This window comes from Pempheris klunzingeri, chromosome 18 (assembly GCF_042242105.1).
Source record: "Pempheris klunzingeri isolate RE-2024b chromosome 18, fPemKlu1.hap1, whole genome shotgun sequence".
Classification (NCBI taxonomy): Eukaryota; Metazoa; Chordata; class Actinopteri; order Acropomatiformes; family Pempheridae; genus Pempheris; species Pempheris klunzingeri.
In genome coordinates, this window is record NC_092029.1 from 1,118,749 (window position 1) to 1,133,958 (window position 15,210).

At 46.6% G+C, this 15,210-nt stretch overlaps 1 protein-coding gene across 2 annotated transcripts in view; it reads right to left on the minus strand.

The window, feature by feature from the left end:
- The window catches only part of vta1 (vesicle (multivesicular body) trafficking 1), a 54,314-nt gene that overhangs the window by 37,092 nt on the left and 2,012 nt on the right, over positions 1 to 15,210 (minus strand). For both annotated transcript variants that reach the window (XM_070848983.1, XM_070848982.1), the window contains exon 2: positions 2,288 to 2,382. In XM_070848983.1, coding sequence (XP_070705084.1) covers positions 2,288 to 2,382 — 95 coding nt within the window. The remainder of the gene's footprint in view (positions 1 to 2,287; positions 2,383 to 15,210) is intronic.

Below are 15,210 nucleotides of genomic sequence, written 5' to 3' on the forward strand. Positions count from 1 at the left end.
AGCAGAGGGAGAGAAATGAGCTCCTGTGGTTTGTGTTCGGACTCGCTCACTCTGTAGAAATGAGTCACGACTATCAGCAACAGCTCACCGAGAAGTGGACCCAACAGATAAAAGCTCGGGGTAACCCCACCTTCCAGAAAGCTGCACCAAGATCAAATGTGTTTGCCTGCTTTGCCTCCATAAAGAAATGTCCTAAATAAATAAGCAGGCTTCTCTGTGTGGTGGACTGCTGCTGTCAACTGCACCTCAGGAAGTTCTGACTGTGTGGACGACCACAAACTGAAATGGAACCACAAAGAGACTGAAAATACTGAAGCTTTTGCAAACCGTCAAACCCGTCGGTGGTTAAAACGTCAGACAAAATCAAAGAGCGCACATGAAAAATAGACTGAACCTGGGTCACACCGGTCTCTGTAACCTGGGCTCAGCAGGTCAGTGTCCCCGTCACTGCCTTACAAGGGGTGGACCCACATCCCTTCACTGTAAGCACCACCACCAGCTCGTCTGAGCTGAGGTCCTGCTCCTGCTCCTAGTCCTGCTCCAGCTGCTAGACCTGCTCCTAGTCCTGCTCCTGCTCCTAGTCCTGCTCCTAGTCCTGCTCCTGCTCCTAGTCCTGCTCCTAGTCCTGCTCCTGCTCCTAGTCCTGCTCCTAGTCCTGCTCCTAGTCCTGCTCCTGCTCCTAGTCCTGCTCCTAGTCCTGCTCCTGCTCCTAGTCCTGCTCCTAGTCCTGCTCCTAGTCCTGCTCCTGCTCCTGCTCCTGCTCCTGCTCCTGCTCCTGCTCCTGCTCCTGCTCCGTCCTCTCGTCACAGAGCACTAGGAATCGTTTCCCCTGAGAAAGCAGCTTCCAGGTTCGTGGGGGTACGTTAACATGTCCGCTGCGTTAATATGGCAACCGGCAGTTTCTGACACGTATCTCAGCAGCAGCCAAGAGCCAACGTTTGGTGGAAAATGTATATATAGATTCCCTGATGTATCAATCGATCACTTAATCAATCACACTTTATCTGTCTGGCACCTTTCATGACTGACAAGACAAAGCAAGTCTGACGGGATAAACAACTAAAAAAAAAAGGGGGAAATATATAAACTGCTGGACTAAACTAGATAAAACAGATTAAAAGTCTAAACCAACATGACAATAAGATGAAAACAGATAAAACAGATTAATAACTAGATAGAAGAAAATAAAAACATATATATTTCTAAGTGGACTCCAGCACTAACAGACGGCGGCCTGCATCTGGTCATTGTAATAGATATGAAAAGCATCTATTTGAGGATGAAAGAAAGACACTTAAGTCAGGTCCAGCAGCAGTAACACACACATCAAAGAGGCGGATGTGAGTCCTGTGGGGAGTGTGTGACAGTGGGCTAATGAAGATCCCTGCAGCCTCAGTAAAACCAGGCTCTGGGGGGGGGGGGCGCTCTGTGTGTTAGCGTGTTTTCATCCTTGTCCACTGGCTTTAATTGGCTCTGAGCGATCAATAAAGTGAGGCCAGCATCGCCGTGGGACTTCCCACCTCCTCCCCCCTCACGTTGTGCGCTCTCCTCCCCCTCTATAAAACCTCCCTTCTCCTCTGAGCTCCTCTCTCTCCACCACCAAACATTTGGGGAACCGTTTCCTCTCTCAGAGCTTCAGAGCCGTAGAAGTGTCTCCAGCAGCTCTCCCTCTGCTGCTCTCGGGCTCATTTGTTTGACCCCCGTTGGGACACCCCGAGCCGGCTCGCCTCCTCCCTCCTCATCATAACAACCTTATAAAATCTAATTAGCTCGGCCCCTGTTGACAATCCAGACGGCAGCCCACCTCACGTTAATGTGTGCGTGTGACCTAACATGATGCAAACCGTCTCCGTGGCAGCGCTCAGTGCCCCCGAGCGCCCGGCAACAGAGAACACTGAGGTGCCCCGACAAACATGGTGGGAACGGTGGGGGGGCAGAGACTGGCCTTGGTCCCACGTGTCATCTGACACCCGGTTTATCACGTATGTGTGAATATGAACCAAATGATGTTCTCACCAAGCTTTCAGTAGACCTACATGATACAAGCCTGCTGTGCTGATGATGGCCAGAGGAAAAGTCAGAGGATCAGTGCTGAGGGAGGACGACTGTCTGACCCAGTCCCTCCTAAACATGTGGTCCAGCTGTCAGTGAAATGACTATATGATGATAATCTGTGCACCACTATTGAAGAGCCCACCCGTACTGTGACGGAGCATGGCCCACCTCCGCTGGGCACCACAGGATCCCACCCAGGGAGAAACGGCCCTAAAGCTTACTGCTGACTTACCGACTCCAGCTGGTCCATGAGTTTGACCAGGAACTTTCGGCACTCTGGTGTTTTACTGTCCAGCTTCATGCCCGTCTGCATGGAGTAGAGCCGACCTGCAAGAGGACACAGGGAGGGCGGGGGGGGGGGGTCAGGGAAGATGAAAGGTGAAGAGGATTAAAGGTCTCTTTACGGCTCAGTAAAGTCCACTCCTCTGCAGCCTCGTTCGGAGCTCTGGCCGAGTCATATGGAGGACTCATCACCAGCAAAGTCCCGGTGCACTTTTCACCAGCAGGCAGCTCCTAGCGGACGTTTGTTTCTCCTCTGCAACAGATCAAACTCAGCGACACACAGGAGCAGCAGGAGGGAAAGGTTTCCACCTGAGCCTGATCGCACAGAGACGGCTCTCTGTCAGAACTCCGACTCCCACAATCCCCCACCTGTCAATTACTCGTGCAGTCGGACTCTCCTCTTCACATGATGCAACACCTTAAACCTTCCAGCTATGTGACCTGAGCAGCAGCAAGCCTGCGGGGACGTCTGTCTGTCTGCCTGTCTGTCTGTCTGTCTGTCTGATAAAACCCAACGACAGGACGACATGACCACACCTGGTTTATCTCACATCACCTGCTTACACACAAGTCACTGACAGTTTTATACTAATCACATCGATGCAAATAAAGTCATGAACAGCAAAAACCATTAACACAACAGAAACACAATAAAACACCAGTCTAAGAGACAACACAATAACAAGCCTGTGAGAAAGAAGGGCAGCTCTCGTACTGAGGAATCAACAGAATGAGCCTTTAAAACCAGCAGGCCAGGTGTCGCTGTGAAAGGTCAGGGATGCAGGCCGGAGCTCGCTCTCTGCTGGTACTTGAAAACGCTCCACTTTGCTATTGTTGCTGACACACAGTCTCCTGTCTGTGTCAGCGGGGCTACGAGGCCGAAAGAGAGCGGCGTTTGTGACGTCTGGCGGTCTGTCTGAGGGTTTAGGAGAGCGTCGCATCACTGAGGGTCCTCACAAGTGTGTGTCTGTCTGTGTGTGTGTGTGTGTGTGTGTGTGTGTGTGTATAACACTTGCTGATTTAGTACTACTGGAAGACTTTATTCCACCACAAGGACCCAGTGATAATTTATGCTGCTGGAGATGGAAGCTGTGTGTGCACTATTGATAGAAAAGTTATTATGCATATATTCCTCGATGAGCGTGCAGTAGTAGATCAGTCTTGCATGGTTGCACTGCAGATCCTTGATGAGCCTGAAGGGTTTTCACACTTGTGAGGACCCTGACTGACATGATGCACTCCCCAGCCCTTTACCCCAACATCAACCATCACAGCTAAAGGTCTGACCCCGAAGAACTAAACCTAAAACTAACTCTAACCTAAAGTCTGACCCCTAACAGTCCTTTGAAGGTCTGTCAGAAAGTGAGAAAGTTCTCACTTTTTCCAAAAATGTCCTCGCTGTCAGGGTCTGAAACTCAAATTGGTTCTCACAATCCTCAAATACACACACACACACACACACACACACACACACACACACACACACACACACACACACAGGTGAGTTTGAGCAGGCACAGAATCACAAGGTAAATATACCCAGCTGCCTGTACTGCTGGCAAACAAACACTACAGGTCTCATCCCCCCAAATCGACAACAACAAAACTGTGTGTGTGTGTGTGTGTGTGTGTGTGTGTGTGTACTCTACGTGTGCAGCTATGTTTGAGATATACACTGAAGAGACAGCCTTTGTGCAACAAAGCCAATTCAGCAGTGCACTATAAATCTGAGGGAAGCTGCCTTCTATCTTCTCCTGTGTGCAGTCAGTGAAGCTGCTGAGGAGGAGTATTTTGCTGACTGGCTGGAAAAAAAGAAAGTCACAGCCAGACTTCATCACCTCCACTAACCAACCCCTTAGAGGATGATCATCAAGTCCATTAAAAAAGTAGTCGGTAAGTTGCTGCTTTTTTCTGTTTTGTAGCACTTCAATCTAAATGATCACTTTCAGGATTTATCCTCTGCAAATATCAGAGTCCCTGAGCCTAAAAATATGTGCCTCCTGTTCATGTTTAACATGTTTATGACGGAGAGGGAGGACTCTGACTTCTGAAGCAGGTTGCAGCAGCTCTATGAGCAGAGTGTCACAGCCACTGCTGCAGCTGCAAACCAATACGACCAAATCAGCAGACTTCAGTACAAACTTCCTGCTGATTTAAAGGGGAAACTTTCGGTGTTTCACCATTTTCTGTCTGTCTTACATGAGCTGTCTGTGGACAGAAAGGAGTCAGGATACAGCGCGGAGGAATGACGGCATCCGGAGGAGGAGGAGGCCGCCAAAGATGAGAGTAAGGCACCGCCAGCCGCTGAGGACAGTGACGCAATGCATGCTGGTTGTTGTAGGTTTTCTACCTTTGAACAAAAACAAAAGAATACCACAGCCCCTGTTCCTGCACTCTTCACTGCATCGACAGCCCTGTTTGGTGAAAAGACCGTCTTTCCTGGGATGAAATATCTTTGCTTCATGTTCTTTCCTCACTTTTAACCCCTGTAGTAGCATTTACATGACAGTTTACCTAGTTAGCTGCAACAGCAAGTATAAAACAACAAGTGGAGGATGAAGATGGTGGATTGTAAAACTACAAGGAAGTAAAACTACTTCCTGGGTCGTTGCCAGGGGTTGGCAAGCTAACAGCTATCCGAACTGTGCCTCTTCCACTTCCTAATGTCCCAGATTGACCGGTTGAGGCTGCGCAGCCATTCGCTACAATCGGCGCCAAGGAGGATTTTCCATTTCTGTCGTTTTTCCATCATCTCCGACCCTGGCGGAGAACACGGTGTCTCCAAAAGTGCTGCGCTGAGTCGTCTATGAAGTGTTGTTTTATTTTTCTAATGATTCAGACAAGTAGGCGGGCATGGAGAGAAGAAAAAAAGGTAATGTGAGAAAGGCAAATCCTGCTTTTGATTTTGATGATCGAAACTGAAAGCTCATTTGCATCAATTTTCAATTTGGAATCGAAATCGTGACGACCCTAAAAACAGCCCACAGCATTCAGCAATCTCCAGTTTGTTTACCGCTCTCGTGCCGCATGCAGAGCACCCAAACAGATAATGTAAATTGTTTGGAATTGAGGAAAATCTCAATTTCAGTGTGAACTGAAACTGCTGGAGCCACACGGATGCAGTGAGCGTCAACTAAAACTAAACTAAACTAAACTCTAACAATTATTTTCAGGTCCTTTTCCACCGAGGTCCATCCGGTGGAGGAGTCGGTTACCAGGCGACCGTCCGCTGTACTCTGCACTGTGTGCGGCAGGCTCTCTGTTTCCACCTCATGTTCGGTGTTTGACTCACAGCGCAGTGTCACTGTCCTGCACAGCATCAACAGAACAATGTCCCACTTCACAGGGCAGAACGGTGGGGAGGCACCGCCGAGCACCACTCAATATTTCCAAAAAACACACCAGCCTGGTGATCACACACATGTATGCATGTACTCGTGTGGAAGCCGCAGAGCCAGTTAACCAGTCAGCACAGAGAGACAAGCAGCCAGCGAGCCCTGTGCTACTGGAGCAGCCAGTAAGCAAGTCGGCCAGCTAGCCAGTCATCAAGTGACAAAGAAATCCTTTGTGCTATTACGGCGCAACATTCACTTTGGCTGCTCGCAGACAATGAAAAGCAACACAGAGGGCTTTGACAGCAGAGAGGATATAAGGCCACAGGGACTGAAAAACCACCACCAAACCACCCTCTTGCACATGTGTTCCCCCAAAGCTTGAGCCCCCTGGCGGTGGTTACACAGCAGAGTAATTCCAGTATCTTTAAAAATGAGCCCTATTTCCACATACCGTATTTCAGTGTCTAACTGAGTCGTGGCTGCGAAAGGTTGTGAAATTGGTCCGGCAGAAAGCCACAGCCAGGAGCCATGACACGGGCCTGTCAGCGGATCAAACAAGCTCTTTTAGTGGACCTACTGTGATCAGGTGCAGTTGTCCCAAAGGATCACGTTGGCTGAGGTGATCCACTGGACCAGTTCCAACACTTTTAGCACCCTTATCTTTAAGCTTAGCCTGGTTTCCAACTTGGATCAAACTTTATTCAAAGAGAAATTCCAGAAAATGAGCCTGATTTGCTTTGGTATGCATGGCTTAACAGGTAATTTTCCTTCATGAAGCATCCCAAACAGACACCTCCCCATCAGCCGCTCTACAGCGCCCCAGTGATCACCTATAATTCTCCTATAAGGAATAATAATGAGCTCCTTTTTAATATCACAGGCTGATTATCCAACAGCTAATTTGACTTGAGAAATGTGAGGGGAATGTTTTTTATGAATAATTCTGGTGGTAAGCAGTCACCGCCCCTGCTGATATTCATGCCCATTACTACAAAGAAAACAGCACTTGTGTGATTGTAACGGCTGAAAATGGCCATAATAACCTTTCAGGCTGTTATTTACTGAGATTACAGGGTCTTTGATGGTGCTTTCCACTCGGCTGCACCTCTCCTCTGTTTGTCAAGTAAAAAAAAGTACTGCCAGTGCTTTTTTGCCACTTCCTATTCCATTTTACTCTTCATCCCTCTACAACGACCAGTGTTCACACAGAAAGAAGCGAAGGGGCTTCGTGCTCTTTTGTTGAGGGCTTTTTCCAAACACTGTGTATCAGAAGTGGACGTAGCCACCGCGACATTTTGAAGCCTCGAGTTTGGCTTTATGAGCATTTCCATCTTGGATTTATGGTTCTCGCCATCTTGGTTTTTTTTTCCATCACGCCTCTGATTGGTTAGTCACAATGTAGACCCGCCCTAAAGCCCCCTTCCTGGTCTATTTTCCTCTAAATGGGACCATAATTTACTAAATGTACCTGCTGAATTGAGGAAGACTTAACACTGGCGACTGAGGGGATAAATCAAGTGAGAAATAGGTTTTGAACCTATTGGTGCTCACATGGGAGCCACTACAGGCTTGGACAGCCACCAGTGTGCATACAGAGATCAATAGAAGCTGTCAATCTTCTCTCCAATCGGCGTTTACAGCAATTAAACTGAGTTCTTCGGGTTAAGGCAGTAATGATTTCTTAGTGCTGCAGGAGTGCAACATGTAGAACTTGGAAGTGTCCATCAGGGGTTTTCCTGATGAATGTGTTTGTTTAGGCTCCAACTCAAAGTGACAGCTGCCATCCAGTGCGACGCTGTGAGAAAATATGTTCAGCAGGGAGGAATTAACACTGGTATAAAGTGTGCTGGCAGAGCGCCACAGCCTCCACGCAATTTTGACGTCGGTCATGAACAATCTGTGCCAATGTGAATGTGAGCCAATGTGGTCTCTCTGTCACAGGAATGACAAGGACGTTATTATGGAGGAGAGCTGCTCTGCTGTCCCAGTGAGTGAGTGGGGAGGGAGGAGAACAGGCAGGACTGGAGTTAAATTACAGAGTTTCACAGTAAAAGCTACAACAAGCTGCTTATTACACCACGAAATGTCACTGGCAGTATCTCCTTCAACCATACGGAGTCTGAATATGATCAATTAAACACACTGGAGGGAAAGTGGAGCCGGTCAACTGGCTCAGATAGGATGACTACAGAAATCAAAAATCCAACTGGTGGTAAGGAGCCACAGCGACGCCACCCATCGATTTGTGGACTACTTTTTTGAAGACTTGAATCTGGCAATTCTGGCCGGTGAGGCTACACTATCAGCTGACACCGGCGCTAACTGGCTAGTTTGGTTAGCAAGGTGCTAATTTATTGGGATGCTAATTTTAAAGTAGCCAAAAACAGGCTTCAACCAAAATGTACTTACTAGAAAAAGTCTTTTAGAGTCTTTTAGACTGCAATTGAACGCTGAACAAGATATTTCTAGGCAACTAATCCGTTATAATTAACTTTCATAGTGACGTGTCAATCACAGAGTGCCCCCCCGCCTCTTCCTGCTCTATTTTCCTCTAAATGGGACCATAATTTACCGGATGAACATCATGCTGAATCGAAGTAGAATCTAGTGAGAAGTAGGCTCATTTTCTCATAGACTTCCACATAATTGGACTCCTACAGTAACACAGGAGAAAGTCTACGGTACATGTTGTTTGTTCACTGGCTCTCAGCACACACGGCTTCTTCTTCTGCTCCTTGTTCTTCTGTGTGTGCTTCTTGTGCTTCTTGAGTAAATGAACTAAAGTAGCTGTGGAATAATCATCATCATCCGTCCGTCCGCCCCCCCCACGAGAAGAGCAGCACAGGACGAAGAAGAAAAAGAAGCTGGAACAGGAGAAGAACACGTGTGTGCTTACAGTAAATAAATTAAAATCGCCTTCCACCAATTCATTGGATGAAGCAGGAAGAACATCAGTCCACCAAGATTTCCTTTGGTCGACTACAGCCCTGGAGGGTTGGTGCTTTTTATTTGAAATGAAGTGGGGAGTAATTCAGTATTTGATCAAAAAGTGGAACAACCCAACTCCTGCTGGGGCATTAATTACTGGGATGTATAAATATATTATATAATATATCATTACTGGTCTCTTCCTTAGTGTAAGCTGTAAAAAAGTGAGCTGTGTTGAACAGAAAACCATCGTGGGCACCTGTACACCTTCATGCATGGCCGCGCACCCGCTGCCTCCACCGGTCTGAGGTCAGCTGACAACGTTACCACGACAACAAATCTCAAGTCCCTCGTCAGCGCGTCACTCCAACCAGACGGCGGGGACGGCACATGGACTGTACCACATGAGCTGTTCACCCACTAATTACACGCTCCTTCTCCTTGACTTCACCGTGCTGCTGTCCTTTACATTTATCTACCACCGCTTGACAAAAATGGAAAGATGAATTTCCCTCTCTGCTGTTCACTCTAATGGTTTTCAGGCTCTTCAAGCAGCTGCTGATTATCACAACGTTCTCATTTCCACTTCAATATATGAATGCTTCTGAAGAATACAAGCGGCCTCAGCTCACACTGAACACGTTCCCATCATGCACGCTTGTATAGAAACAGATTTAAAAGAAGGTAAACACCACGGTGGGTGTGTGTGCCCCAGGGACAGCGGCGGGGGGGGACACACCTGTGTTCAGCCTCAGCTCTGCAGCTCACTCCTAACGTCAACGATCCAATCGGCAGGAAACAGTGGCTGAAACGCGGCCAAGCGCCGTCAACCAGGGAGCTGCTGCTGAATTACGCCGCTTCATTACAGCTAAACAAATCATCACTTTGACTCAACCTGCTATTGATCGGCCTGTTCTGGGGTGGAGGTGACGTAAAATATTGGCCAGCATTAGCAGGCTAATTCAGATAGACCTGCTGATGTAGGGCCGAGGCAGAGTGATGGATAAAAAGGACGGACGTACTGATCTGACTCAGCCTTCAGCACTAAAGGGATGGTTTCTAACAAATGAGTCTTCAGGGTTCATTCACTTAATCATCAATACATGAAAACGCTCCTCATTCAGCGTAAAGCGGTCTGAAAGAAAACTATTTAATACATTTAATAAAGCTACATTCTTATTGTCGACAATCAATCAGTCTGAAAACCCAACAGTTTTCTGTTATTTTCTACTGAAAATAATTAATATTTTCCCCAAAACTCATTGGAGTTTTTAATCAAACAAACAGGAAGAAACAGTGCATTTGTTGGGGACTATTTTCAGCGGCGGATTAATCTGCATTCCGTGCTGTATAGTGTGTGTTTGGGGCTGTTTCAGAATAAACTACAGAGTGTGTGTTCATGCTGATGGAAGAACGTCTGTTATTATGACTTTATGACAAAAGAATATTAGAACCAATTCATAACCATCATCTGCTGGTGGAGGCCGACGTGTTTGCTTGGTCTGATTTTTCACTGGATGTAGATTCATATTCTATCATTTTGAGTTTATGGTTTATTCATCTCATGTTGCTGTCAAGCAGCACCGAGGCACACTGATGTGATGGACTCCTAATGTACTCTCTCAGTGAGGTAAGCCTTTCTGTCTGTGTCTCACACACACACAGTCCCAGCTAGGCTCAGAGGCCCAGACACATGGTGCTGCTGACCTCCAGTGGTCTGGCTGGATCACTGGTCCACTTCAGCAAACAGTGGCTGCATCCCAACCAGTTCTGATCCAAACCCGCTCCCACACACCCTCCCTCAGCTCCCCGGACGCCCTGTCAATCACTCACTGTCCGGCACCACACATCGATGACAAAAGCTCGTCAGTGCCGTGAACTGAGCCGACACGGTGTTCACAACACAAGCAGCTGCTGCTCTTTCCCATTAAAACAGCCCGACCCCCTGATTCTTACTTAATCCACCAAGTAGCCTCTCCAAGGGAGAAGTACAGCTCTCCACACATCTGCTACACAACAGGAGCAGATGGATCTCCAGGAACTCCATGATTGAGCCCAAATATTCACAGCAACAAATGTAAACTTTGTTTTAACAAACCAGACAGGATTTAACTGGTCTGATGTTATTAAGAACTAAATGGTTTATTTAATTCTATTCATTTAAATGCTGAAAGGCTTTTTCTTTAATCGGTGCTGATCTGGATTCTTATTCCTCTTTGCCTGATGCTGTTACACAATGGTTCAAACTCACAGGAGGTTTATAGTAAACCTGAGAGACAAACTGAACACGACACCAAACCTCCAAGAACTGATCCAGGTGGACCTGATCAGGGTTGTGACTTCCATGTAGTGTTCAGTAACCAGACATCAGCTAACAGTTCTCTTTACTCCCATCCTACGAAATAAAAGGTACAGCTGATAAACTGTAGATGAGACTCCATCCTTGAATTGATGGAGGATGCCTGGGCACAGTGGGGTGATCATTTATATCTAAACACTTATTTAATGTTATCGTCGTACACAGACGCTCATCTGGTTTCTTTTCTTTATTCATAATACAAATGAACCAATCTAATTGATGTTTGCACATTTCATTCATATAAAGTAATCAAACGGACAGCTTTCTGTTCTCTTGACTGAACTGTATGGACTCAGTGAGGGGCCATGAAGTGACCAGGCTCAGTCTACCTGACAGGACGGACGCTTCCTTCTTTTTGGGACACCTGACACCACAAAAAGAAACCTGGCAGTTTGTCAGAGGCTTTAAGGAGGACAAGGCCACAAGTAGCAGCTGAAACACATTTGTTTTAGCTCAGTCCTGGTGTTTCATTTCATTCAGAGGAAATAATTTTTTTGTCCTTGCAGCAGCAGCAGCAGTCTCAGGTAGCAGACAGATGTTTCTCTCTGTTGTCATGTAGGAAAAGACCCAAAATGATCACTGTAACAAAGTGAATGATCTAAACAGTGATTGTACAGGAATGATCCTGTCCTGAGCGTGTTGATCCAGATAAGCGCCTGACGACTGTGACTGTGATCAAGCTCAGTGAGCGGGAATCTTTGGACGTCTCATGATTTCATCTTAATATGAAACATTAGCGGTTCAGCTACCTGGTCCTGATGGTGTGGGGCCAGTGTGGCCGTCTTTCGCTTTGACAGACTTGACTGCAGTCATCTGGAAACATGTCACTGCCTTCGACTGGGTGAGAAGAATGAAATCACTGTCATTCACTGTGACTGTGTCATGGACGGGAAAAAACTAATTCCTGCTCTTGATTTGATATTGTTCTTGGCACGAGGCAGCTGTTCGCACACGGCCAAAGCAAAGCCACAAAGCTGCTCCCTAATGAAAAACTACACAGTAGCTGTATTGGTTAACACACATCAGGGCTTCTTCCACACTGAGACAGAGCTGCTGGAGGCCTCCTGAACCCAGCTCAGCCTCTGTGACTCTGCTCTACCTGTAAGGCCCCACATTAACGAATCCTGCTGCTTATTGCCACCAAATAATCAGCTCTATGTATCATTAAACACCCGTAACCAGCACACAGTAGCAGGAGACCTGAGCTGAGGGGGGGCTGAATGTTATACCTACAAATTAAAGACCCTCCCGACCTTATTACCAAAGCAAACACTAATTTCTAACGGGGATGGGAATTGATTTTGACTTGTTTTGATACTAATACCATTACTGACTCTGCCCGTCGGTCCAACACTGGGCCTGCACAGGTTTTCACCATGAATGAACTGTTTAGTCATCTCCATGTCCGTCTGGTCACATTTGAAGATGGTAACATAAATGAATATTCTCCTTTTCTTAACTGGATATAACTTGGAAAACATACATACAACTGACTGATAAAATAAACTAATTTCCTGTAGAAAAATAGCAGAAAAAAGAGCATGTCTGCTTTGTGTGGGAGGATCCTCGACGGTCAGCTCCAGTGGATGGAAGTGGACGGTGATTGTGCAGCAGAGCTACACGCTCCATGTTGTTTCCAACCTTACATGACATGATCATCTCACAGACAGCGCTCGGGTCATCTATCTGACTTCATGACATGAAGCTCTGAGCTGTTTCCTCCTCTCCACATCGGCTCCTTCTGGTTTTACGTTTCCAGCAGGGCAGACGCACCAGTTTGACGTCATCGTTTTGCAACGAGCGACCGTCAGAAAAACACGTAGGCATGGATAAAAGGGAGTAATGAGCTGGGAGGCATACGGTTCTGATGGATCACACAATTTGGAAGCAGTTCGAAACTTGAACCAGTTTTAGATTCCCATCCCAACTTGTTTAAGCACAGAAACACTCAGAACACTGACCAAGGCCCTGCTGACGGCACAGCGGCTCCTTTAGCTGTCCAGGGTTTAGACAGAGCCTGCCACATCGTGACCACCAGCCTGATCTACTTCATCTGCAGCTGGAAATATAATCTTCATGACTAATGAAACTGGAAAGCATCCAACCATCAGTTTGGAGGTTAAATCCTCTCCAAACATTAAAACTTATTTGGTTAAAGCTCCTGATGAGTTTTACAACCATGATGCCAAGAATCCTTCCTTATTTACAGCAACCACATTAGAATAAACCAAAAACCTCAAAGTAAATACACTCTCTCTTCACTGTGTGTTTGCTTTTAACCTTGAGGAAATGAGGGGAAGCACTCACTGTGATGCCATTTAAAAACCCAACTTATTAAATAAAAATGGAAACCTGCAACCTGCCAAGTCCTCTTTGTTGTATATGTTGCCTTCAGTGCTTAAAGTGTCAAGTGTCTAATGTTTTATCAATAAAACTGTCAAAACGCACGAAAGAAATCCACAGAAAAGCAGCAGCACACTTTGCTAGAGTGACAAATCCCTTCCACCACAGAGTGAAGCTGTGGGACAGTTTACAGCCATCCACCACTACGTCATCCATCCACCTGAGCAACAATCTGCCTCATGCACCTCAGGAAAAGACACACACACTTAGACAGTAGCGCTTCACACGAGATGACCGTAACAATGAAAGAGAAGACACATGTTTCTGTCGACTCTGACGTCAGACTTCAGCGTCACTGTCGAACCTAAATGTAGTTGAACGTTCACACACCGAGCGGTCACGCTGTAGGAGGCTGTAAAGGAGATCAGCGCTGCAGCACGAGCGTGCCGAGGCAGACAACATGCAACTGTATTAACAGCACATATCCAGAGTCCAGTTTCCTGAACCTGCACGCTACTTCTATTGTTTTAATGAGCAGTGGTAGGGGGCCGTCGGCCTCACTGCAGGGAGCTACTGAGAATAGCTGAGGGTCAACACGCCTGAAGTTTCTATTACAATGATGATGATGATGATGATGATGGCTGAGCACAGTGACCCTGGGACTTCAGCAACTTCTTTACAAGAAATGAGCTCTTCTGCCATCACCGTGCTTTAGAGCGATGACGTTGTGTGGCACTACGGGTCAAGTGTCCAGGATCAGCCCCCCCCCCCAGGCAGCAGGCACTAATCCTGCTAAACTACTACTTTATCAGGACCCCAAACATCGGAGCAGCTTAGGCAGCAACTACTGTGATCATCATTTCTAACCGCAGTATCTCTCAGATCAGGGAGTCTTACTGTTGCTGTGTGCCAACACTTCTACATCTGAGCAGCGTTTGCTGGGTGTGAGGATGTGCCTGCAACCAGACCCTACATTGTTTGTTGGCTTATTGAAGTCCATGATGCTGTCACGCACTTAGAATAACACTCTGAGCCTGTCAGTGGATCAAACAAGCTCTTTTAGTGGACCTACTGTGATCAGGTGCAGTTGTCCCAAAGGATCACGTTGCAGCCATTGCAGCCCGTTTGGTGGCTGCTGGCTGAGGTGATCTACTGGACCAGTTCCAACACTTTTTATACTTTAAAGTCACTTCGACCCTTCCAGAAACCAATTAATGTTGAGAGTCGTTAATGTTGAGTTAACCAGCTGGTTTGTCCTTGGTTGGATGCCACATAACTACAAACTGACTTACAATAAAACAATAAAAACAATCCACTGAAGGTTAAATTATATCCAGATAAGACAACAGACTGACGGACTCACTGTGGCTTAGAATTAAAGTGCCAAACACTGATCGAGTCCATAACTCACACACATCTCTGTCTGTCTGCACACGGTTTGGATCTCACAGCTTGTGCCACACCTTCATACCTGTTTACCCCCCCACCCCCCCACGTCAGAGCTCAACTAGGTCAGACACACTCCTGCCGCACTGAAGTCTCTGCACTCGATTTTATCATTCAGAAGTCATCTCAGACAGTTTGCCCTACTTCACGGACGGCTAGGCTGCACACACACACACACACACACACACACACACACACACACACACACACACACACACAATACAATACTTTTACAATATTTCCTTTCTTTTGTAAATACAGTTTTCTTTTCTTTCTTGCTACTTTCTTTCAAGTGTTATTCGCCCTCTTGTGTTTCTGTTTTATTCTACAGAATGACGGGCTTATTATTTCGCATGGGGGGGCTAAAACTACGTAGCACTGTTCAAACCGGTTATTTATAGTCCCAATAAGACCAAAGAAACCAGTTTCAATTCTTCTAATGTTTGGATACAATCAGTGATT